This window comes from Epinephelus fuscoguttatus, linkage group LG19 (assembly GCF_011397635.1).
Source record: "Epinephelus fuscoguttatus linkage group LG19, E.fuscoguttatus.final_Chr_v1".
In the NCBI taxonomy this organism is placed as follows: Eukaryota; Metazoa; Chordata; class Actinopteri; order Perciformes; family Serranidae; genus Epinephelus; species Epinephelus fuscoguttatus.
This window is the reverse complement of record NC_064770.1, coordinates 7,629,726-7,639,650: the sequence shown is the minus strand read 5'-3', so window position 1 is coordinate 7,639,650 and position 9,925 is coordinate 7,629,726. Positions and strand designations below refer to the sequence as shown.

At 38.8% G+C, this 9,925-nt stretch overlaps 1 protein-coding gene across 4 annotated transcripts; it reads right to left on the bottom strand.

Annotated features, from left to right (window-relative positions):
* Positions 1–8,503, bottom strand: LOC125879611 (ornithine decarboxylase-like). 4 transcript variants are annotated; one of them, XM_049561571.1, is made up of 9 exons: positions 8,331–8,503; positions 7,388–7,515; positions 7,077–7,250; positions 6,767–6,939; positions 6,462–6,678; positions 4,756–4,839; positions 4,174–4,336; positions 3,696–3,814; positions 1–1,423 (listed from the first exon to the last, which is right to left on the bottom strand). In XM_049561571.1, the coding sequence occupies exons 1-9, from the start codon at positions 8,344–8,346 to the stop codon at positions 1,145–1,147; spliced, it is 1,353 nt and encodes a 450-aa protein (XP_049417528.1). In that variant the 5' UTR covers positions 8,347–8,503; the 3' UTR covers positions 1–1,144. The 4 variants fall into 4 exon arrangements, with proteins under 4 accessions (XP_049417528.1, XP_049417527.1, XP_049417529.1 ...); XM_049561570.1 differs by having other exon boundaries at positions 2–1,423; positions 3,696–3,817; XM_049561572.1 differs by having other exon boundaries at positions 2–1,423; positions 3,696–3,817; positions 7,388–7,512.
* Between the last annotated feature and the right edge of the window lie 1,422 nt (positions 8,504–9,925).

Here is a 9,925-nt window from a genome sequence, read left to right as displayed (position 1 = left end):
TGAGGATAAAGATGATGATGTATGACTACATTTAATATTCAAAAGCAAAATATCATACATTTTCAAAATAAATGTAACAAGACAATTAATTATAAAGAAAATATCTTATGGGTATGTCTGTGCACCTCTGTTTAAACCAGTTTTCTGCTGTAAACCGTTTTCAGCCTGAGATTCTGTGCTTCTGTCCTCTTCGTGTAAAGCATGTTGTAACTGTGTTTTGAAAAGTGCTATACAAATAAACTTTATTTTTATTATTGTTTTTTAGTCTGTAGATATCAGGAACACAACTCAAGAACTTCTTGCAGCTAATATAGTTATGCCATTAAACCACCTCAAACTTTATCCATATTTATTATTCAATCAAATCGTGATGAATTAAGGTCTGACATTTAAAAGCTAAATGGTTGGACAAGCTGTTAATTTAGGCCTATCTTATAAATAATGTCCAAGTTATAATGACCCTTTCAATCATACTTCAGTTCTCTGATCTATTTGTAAAAAGTGATGATAATAAACATCATTGCTTCACACTAATGATGCTGCTTTGATAACAGAATATTCTTATTAGCTAAGCTATTCCTGAGACTGTGGTACTTCTTGAGGACCATGACGTCCTCCATCTTTTGCTCCGTGGAGCATTGAACAATACAATAAATAGGATGGGTGAGGTTAAATTGACATGTTTGAGCAAAGCAAAGACAGATCATCTAATGCATTCTTGAACTTTGAATAAAAACACTAATATCAGCTCAAATTCACAATACAGACATTACTGCTGCTTGCAGCTACCCACAATCCTTTGTAAAACCTCATAGTTACTTGTTCCCCACATCAGGTGTCCCCCATATTTTGCCTTTCTATTGTCATTAAAGTATGTGTCCTCATATTGTGTCCTCAGTTTGTATGATATCTTACGAATTTGTGTCCTAGAATGACATTAGGTATTTAACATATAGTTATGTAGGTCAGGTTTAGGAAAAGATGTATATTGAAGTAACTTATGGTTCATGTAGTTGGTAATACACGGTTCTGAACATGGGGAAAACTTTGTTTTGTCACCCATCTGCCAGCCAAACCTGACACCCCACATGGACTACTTACTTCTTTCTCCCATCAGCACATTGGTCACATGATCACAGCCTGCCTAAATACATGACTTGTATACAGATTTTAGTGCATAACTTTCGTCTGGCCTATGTAAGGCATGCCATGTCTCAGCTGTCATTACAGGGTAAATGTGTGCTTTTTCAAAGCCATTGAAGTCACTGGATAAAGCAACAGAGTAAGCGCCCATGTTGTCGATGAGAAACCAGTCGCCCACATGCAGCTCAGGAATCCAGCAGCTGTCGGTTACTTTGTCAATGCTGTCGCAGGTTGGACCCCAGATAACAGAGCAGTATCTCTGCTCACTGCTCTCAACAGCCTGCACAAGGAAATATAAAATTCCCATAGCTTTTAGAGAGCAGTCTCTACAGATAAATACACTGCTACACAGGCCTGGAATTTCGTCATTTTAGGGGCAAGGCCACTTGGCCTTTCGTATTGTCAATTTTTTGAGGGCACAAAGGCCGAAAGCCAGGGCAGCAAGGCCATGAAATTAAACAATGATTTTAAGTCCATAATGAATTTAAGGACTAAGGATGTATAACTATCTGTGAAATGAATAAATAAAACAGGCTCAAGTAATAATAATGAGTATAATAAGTAATACTGTGATTTATTTAATAGCACTAATAAACCCAATGTGTTTTAAATATAGAACAACCAGATTCATGTATTTATAAGCAAACTATCTTGAATATTAGGCCTAAATATTTTTTGAGTGTACATGATAAACTGATTCACTGAACAAGACTGGCTTGCAATTATTTTTGATGTGTTGTTAGATAGCTAACAAACAAACAAACAAACAAACAAACTACAGCAGGGCTATTCAATTACTATTTCAACTGGGCCGCATTTCAAAACCAGATCATGTCGATGGGCCACATTTTTTAGCAGCGAGCAACCAATCTACTTTTTTTTTTTTTCCATACATACGTATATATATTTATATATATGTACAGCCATGACCCTCCTCAACATGATGCAGAAACAGACTAAAAAAAGAGCTATCAATGCACAGAAGCATAATAAGTGACATTAACAGTATCTAATAACACACACTATCTCTCTACCAGCATCTCCCTCTCCCCTCTCCTCCACACACACACACACACACACACACACCTCACCTCACCTCACCTCAACTCACCTCCTGATGCTTTCCTTATGGGTCAGTTACACAGGATATAGTTTTATACAGTCCATGGCAGCAACAGCCATGTTTACAACAACAAAGTCACGATTTAAAACCCAATAATATCTGACTGGAATATAAATATTCCTCCTGACATCACAATACTGAGTGAAGAAAGTCACACAATCTCAGCATGAAGACAAACATCAGTATCAGTCATTCATCCTGCTCTCTGTCCCCCTCTACTGAGGACACTCACTGTCTGCAGGTCGGCTGCCTGATCACATGTATTGATAAAGTACTGCTTGGCTGGCTGAGGTTTTATTGCACTTACTCACAGTAACAAGCGTAGCGTAGTTAACTAGAGTAGTAATCTTGAAGTTATATTCCCTTCATCTGAGCTGTGGCCTCTCTGCTGTTGAGTTTGTGTGTCTGTGTGTGCGCGCGCGCTGTGAGGGGTGACATGCAGAGAGCAGGAGAGAGGCTGCAGAATGATGATGAAACCGAAACTTTAAAAAGTAACGCAGATAATGGCGGAGCTTACTATTATTACGGTCTTGATTAAACTTGCCTTGGGTTGTTTAATAGGCCTACTGGGTCTTGGTACCAATCCCTGCCCGGGCATTTGATGAGGTCTCCTGGTTGGCCGGTGATAGACTGGTGTCAAACTGTCGTTACAGCCCGTCCGAGCGGTTCATGCCAGGCTTGAATTAAACCAACCACTGGTGATGTACACATCGTCTCATTTGATGTTGCCCAATAAGAATCCAGACTGTCATCGCATTATTAGACCCATGGCCCTCGTGGCCCTCGTGAAATTCCTGCCCTGCTGCCCCACACTTCTAGTGGGTCATTAGTGGTGACTGAAAGGGATTACTTTTGTATGAGTCTATGCGTTGTTATTAAGGAAAATCCTGGATAGTATATCTTTAGTGTTTCCCCATAACCATGATTTTTCCCCAAGAGTGAATGTTAAAGGGGCTGCATTTACAGAGAGCTTAAAGCAAGCCACAAGCAAGCATTCATCCATTCAAACACAATCAGGTGGCAGAGGCTGCTATGCCACCTGCTCATGAGAAGCCAACACCAGTGCTCATAGGAACCAATTTGGAGTCCAGTATCTCGTCCAAGGACCCTTCGACATGTAGACCGATGGGGCCAGGTATCAGCCTACCAACCTTATGATTAGCGGAAAACTGCTCTACCTCCTGAGCCACAGCCTCTCTCCACACAAGTATGTTAGTTGCCTAACCCTAACCACACATTAAACACAGATTTTTTTGTAATAACCCCTATCTTAAACCTTAACCATTCAGTAGTTACCATGCTCAGGAAAAGCTATATATTTAACTAGTTGCCATTAGGCATAAACATTTTTTTTTATTGAATGTAATCTGGTGTTTTGCAGAGTTGTCCAATATTGATGTCCTTATCTGGTGATAGGAATGATATTTACCCTTTGAAGGTATGGTTCCACTTTGGTGTGAGCAGCATCATTGATAAGGCAATTCAGGGAGCCATACACCCCATCATTAATGTAGTACATCATCATTCGGTCAGGGCTGTTTTCCTCAGCTTCTAGTAAAAAAAAAAAACATGCAAAATAAATTAATGTCACTAAAATGGAAACTATGCAGTATTTTTGCAAAGATGTTGAAAATAATACTAATTATGATGGAAATTATCCTTTTTATCTTTGTTCCCTCTAGCCTTCCACCACATGCATCCATGGGGCTCTGCACACAGTGAGGAAATACAAGCCTGCGATTGTGCTCACTCAGAGACTGAGCATGATATCTACTGAAGATTAATCTTGATGTAGTTGTGCCATCGCACACATCTAATAGTTATCACCCACACAGTATTTAAAATCAAGATGCATATAAATACATACACATTGTGTAGCCATGTTGTAATACTGGATGCTATATTACCGCTACGTTCATCCGTATCATCTAAGATTACTCTTTTGGCAATGACATTGGCTGCCAGTGTGAAGGCTGATTCCACATAGTATCGGCCTGGTTCTGCAATAATCTGCACCCCACTGTCAGGAGGGAAGAATTCATCCAATGCTCCATTAATGACTTCAGAAAACTAGGAGGGAGAAACACAATTGGTTATTAGCATATTTCACACGTATTCCTCCTCTATTCATATTACAGGCATTTTGCTGAGACTTTAATACAGTAACCAGTATCACTGACATTACGGGCAAAAAAAGAAAGGGTTCTGCATGTGTTTCTGTGAAGTATGAGCCATGTAATGAGGAAGTCAGGATGAAAACCAAATTATGAAGTTTTACGAAATGTCTCCAACATTGCATAAAATGTTGCCATATAAAGAAACCTTTATAATAAAGATATCACAGAAGCATTAAAGATTTAAAGGACAAAGGTTTCCTAGAAGGGCCCTTGAGGGAAACCAGGGCACTTGTAGGATTAGAAAACAGTCTAAGTAATTATTTGTGTCATAAGAATGATGAAGTGCTGTGCAACAATGAACAAGCCTTTTACCTCCTCAAATTTCACTTGAAAGTCATCTCTCCCAGAGAACCCTCCGCCAATATCCAACAGAGTCATCTGGAAGCCCAACAAATTCTGAAAAAAAACATCAGTTCTACTTTTTAATAAGGCACCATTTATAAAGGGTTTATATGATTGAAACATATACTCATACAACAGGTTGATGTATCTTATGAAAATGCACATAAAATGGTTTATATGATACTATATGAAATTAGTGCCTACTGCATGACAGCATCACGTTATGTGCTTAACATAAAGCTACATACTGAATGTAAAGTTAAGTAGGTTAGGTTAAAGAAAGAAATCTGGTGGCAACATACTTTAAATAACTAAAAATTCACTTGATTTTACACGGGACATGAACACTGGTCACCTGGGGCAAAGTCCTGTGTTTGTTTGACCCATCCACCACTCCAACCTGCCTCTTTACACAGACTGACACAGTAGAAAAGTGTTTATAACAAGCTCCCCATGGGACCCATATATTTTAATAATTTAGTAAGTCTGTGGAGTTATACAGTCTGACTGTGGATGGTGCAAGGACCAAAGTACTATCTGAAGAAAATTCTGATGACACTAAAACGATGTAGCCAATGCTGATACTAAGGCTGTAATGAACCATGCAGACGAACATTGCAAACAGAGGAACAGGTTTTGGACTAAATAAGGAAGCATACTGGAACGCATCAATTTCAGGGTTTCCTGAAACCATGGAATTGGAAGCTGCTGTTAGCCATCGTTCCGATTTCATTATTGACCTTGGAGAAAGAGCTGAGAACTATGAGAAGAGATTTGTCAATATGAAAAGAACAACGCAAAGACTTGGAGGCAAGATCATTCTGATCATGAATTCACTGAAATATTCACATCATCGGTGTGCTCATTGGAGGTTTTTGAAAATGACAGACAGACATTTCATGTTGTGGCTGACCTATAGGATACGTTAATCCTCGGTTGGACTACGCTCCTAGACTTTGCACACTGCACTATTTGCTGCACACCACCAGATGAACACATAGCTAGAGGCCTTTGCAGCAGAGAGATGCCATTATTTTTCCAAAAAGCCATACAAAGAGAACCAGGGACAACTACGACTGGAGACAGGATTCATATTCGCCCTGACTAAACCCAGACCATAAGCAAACAATGGGCTTCCTCCAACGTAGCAACAGGCCTACACAGGAGCTGCAGGGAAGTTTGCCAGGGCCAAACTCCACAATGGAGAGAGGTCCCTAACTGTGCTGGTGGCTAACAACCACAGTGCTAACTGTACAAAAAGTGCTTAACAACAGCAATAGTGCTGGGGGGTGGGGGGGGTGGGGGGGGGTGGGGGGTGGGGGGGGGGCTATGACTCCAAAAAGCCATAGACAACACTAGCACTCTTGTAGTAAGGCCCTGTTCCACACTCACATAAATACACACATTTGTACAAGCTATAAGGTGTAAGCACAGTCTGATCTGAAGGGCCTCTGTGCTGAAGCAGTGCCTTCCTTTGTCTTGATAATGAAGGAAGATAAGTTATACAGTTTTGCTTTGCTCACACAGATTTAGTCTGGCTATCACTGCTTTGTTGAGATAATTTACATCACAACTGCAAATCATCACAACAAGCCTGATCAATGGTTAGCCTATATCTCTAAACATGTAAATGTGCTGTGGTTTTGTGATGTTCTATTGCTATGATGGTGACTTACCGCTATGTCAAAGACACGTCGGGCATCTGCTATGGCCTGCTTGAATGCCAAACTTCCAGTGCACCCGCTGCCTACATGAAAGCTGACCCCAATGACCTCTAAGCCCAGCTCTCTAGCACGTTCCAGCAGTTTACCAACCGACACAAGTCTGGCTCCAAACTTTGAGTTAAGTCTTAACAGTGATTTAGAGTCATCCACTGCAATGCGGAGCACAAGTCTGTAAAGGGATACAAAAGAATTAATCAATACTTTACATGACTTTACAATAATCACAGAAGCAGAAATATTAGTGGTTGTTCACTTACTTGGCTTTAGCGTGACACAGAGAAATTTTTAGGAGTTCATCCTCACTATCAAAAGTCATCATATCTACTCCATGAGCACAGGCATATTTGATGTGCGACAGTGGTTTGGTTGTGTGTGCGTAAATGATTTTGTCAGGTGTCACTCCGAGGGACAGGGCCAGCTGGATCTCACCCTGTGTTTGACAAAACATGTTTCAAATGAGCAAACTGAGAGGGAAACAACCTTTGTCAGTAACAAAGATTAAGAAAAAAGCACAAAACACAAAGAACCACACAGACCTAGATTATCTTTGAAATACTTTATCAGTACCTTGCTAGCACAGTCGAAACCAGTGTCCAGAGCACTCATCATCCTCAGAACTGCTGCTGTGTTGTTGCACTTCACTGCATAGAAAGGCTTGACTCGAGGTAATTCAGTAAGCCACCTGAGGTGCTTCTTAAACACACTGTCTAGATTTGCCACACAAAATGGTTCTTCACTTTCCTGAATGAATGAATGAATAAATAAACAGTTAACATTTTATTTTGAAAATGCACATCTCAAGAATCTCAACTATCACACAGTTACACAGAGATTTGTAATTAGTAAAACTTAAATGACATGATGTCTTTGATACTCACCACTGAACCAAGCTCTTTTATTTTATCTTCTATGAAATCATTGATGGTCTGTCCTTTGTGTAAAATGTCAATGTCACAATGTTCAGGAGCCAGAGCATGCATGACTGATCCATCTGTAGTTACCACTGCTGCAAGGGATGGTAAGCAGTAAATTAATTAACTAATGCATTAGTTAGTATTGTTAATAGGCTGAGGCTTATAAAGAAAGAGAACGCTTTCTGCTTTGTCTTTGTTTGTAGCTACTTATCTTTAATGGTGCAAAGAGCACAATTACAACTACAGTCCTGCATTCAAAAGCTTACATGTGCAAAAATATAAATGTTATAAACAAAATGTACCTAAAGCATCAAATATCAAAGTACTCATTGTGCAGTGAAATTTTACTTTAAGTGTTTCATTATTACATGTGATTCTTTGGATTAATATTACAACTCTATTAACATCTATGTTGCATTTGTCGTTATTTAAACTCCTTTATATACTGTTGATTGGTTTAATTTACAGCAGTACATCAAATTCCATTCTGACGATGCATTTTTCAGCTGATTCAAGAGGGTTTTCAATTATTCATCTTAGGAAGTAGGAACATTTTCTCAACAAATGAAGGAACACTTCATCCTCCAATATCACAAACACTGAAATTCAAATTTAACAAATTTGGAGATGCATAGTTTTCACTAGACAGAAGAGGATAAAAAACTAAAAAAGTAAATGCAGTGAAGTAAAGAGGTGGAGTAGATGTATAAAGATCCATGAAATGTAAATACAAAAGTAAAGTACATGTACCTTGAATTTAAGAACAGTATTTGAGTAAATGTACATTCCATTACTGAAATTATGTCGTGCAAATAGTTATCAAATATTAAAATGTAGCCATTACATTCACATGCCTCACACATAATATCATATTAAACATCACCTAGAGAAGTGTTTTTCATCTTACCTGTATTCTCCTCCATATTTCATAACCCAGAAATTCTCAAATGTTTTTATGTCTTATGGCAGCAGTTCTAAGAACCAGAACTGCAAGTAATTTGATAACAAGTTCCAAGACCGTAGTGGAAAATTACTATATAACTTTATAACCCATCACTTGCATTAGCTTTGCTCCAATGCCTTTTGTAAGTTGCTCACTGAATTTTTCAATGACTCTCTCCTATATAATTTAAAAATGCTTACGCAATCAAATACCATGCAGGATTTGTTATGTTTGTTTCATTCTGTTCTGACATTTTGTTCTTACATTTGTCCAAGGCTAAGTCGACTTGTGAACCACAGAATCGGTCCTAGCTGGTTGACGTCCTTGCATCTGCATGTACCTTCTTATCAGTTTCCTCCCTAAATTGTCTATAAAAAGGTCCCAGCAAGGATACCCTTTTTGTCTACACTCTGCAGACTGCCTGCCACTTTGTATGATTGTCTGACCCTTTGTGCAAAGAATTAAAAGATTAAAAGACATCTCTGGTGTTTCAAAAGTCTTTATTTCAGATTCTCACATGCTCATAAAGTGCATATATTATATTCCCCTATCCCTCAACATGGAATCATATAGACAGTATAGATACTTATATTGTTAGAACTGTGTAAATACAATTACGTGTCTATTACATAGGTCATAGTTAAAGGTGATGTTGTACTCGACTATATTGTTTGAAGAGGTATTACAGTGTAAACCGACAATCACCAGTGAAAGGAACTCTTCTTCACAGTGCCAGACGCCATTTTTGGTTACGACAAACTGCTGTAAGGTGGTGAGGATGATAAGTATGCAGATGAGCTTCCCTGAGATGGTTTCTGGTGTTTTTTGCAGAAATCTCTCAGATGTGCAAACCAAATATTGCATCAGCTGTTCACATGGCTGGTTTCAGACGATCTTGCAGGCGAACACGCAAGATGTGGAGTTTCAGTTTCAGTTTCAGTTTAGTTTATTTGAAAGGGACAATGCACATTAATAAACATTGTGTACAAAAAAACACACACATGTAAATGCACTCGAATTAGCTTAAAAAGCTAGTTTTCATCGATTGTCCCTTTGCCAGTTTGTACAAAGCAACCTTTAAAAAGAACAACAATGGGATAAAATATTGTACCACATAGGGTAGACACAAACACATACTACTGTCCGTAAATACATATATAATAAATACACATTTGGACTACAACAAGGTGATGTGTGTCCACGTTAATAATACACATTTGGACAACAATTCACATCGGACAACAATCATCAACATCAGTGCTCACATCTTTGGGTGTCTACAAGCCAGTTCTTAACATTTGCTTGGAATGAGTGATATGATGGAGATTCTCTGATCGATTGTGGCAATGTGTTCCATTGATGTGATGCTTTGAATGAGAATACAGCCTGGCTGAAAGTGGTGTTCCTTAACGGGATTATGCAATCTTTTTTTGTCGCACCTCGCGTAGTTCTAATAGCAGAGGATTTGAATTTAATAAAACTGGATAGTGGAGGAGGAGCTGAGTCCTGCATGATCTTGTATACCTGACAGATGTTTTTGTATGTAAATAGGTTGTCCC

Excerpts from the sequence above, each read along its gene's own strand:
- LOC125879611 (XM_049561570.1), bottom strand. Across the intron at positions 6,940-7,076 it reads GTTTCGACTGTGCTAGCAAG|GGTGAGATCCAGCTGGCCCT; the intron begins GTACTGATAAAG and ends TGTCAAACACAG. Across the intron at positions 4,337-4,755 it reads TTCAAGTGAAATTTGAGGAG|TTTTCTGAAGTCATTAATGG; the intron begins GTAAAAGGCTTG and ends TCTCCCTCCTAG.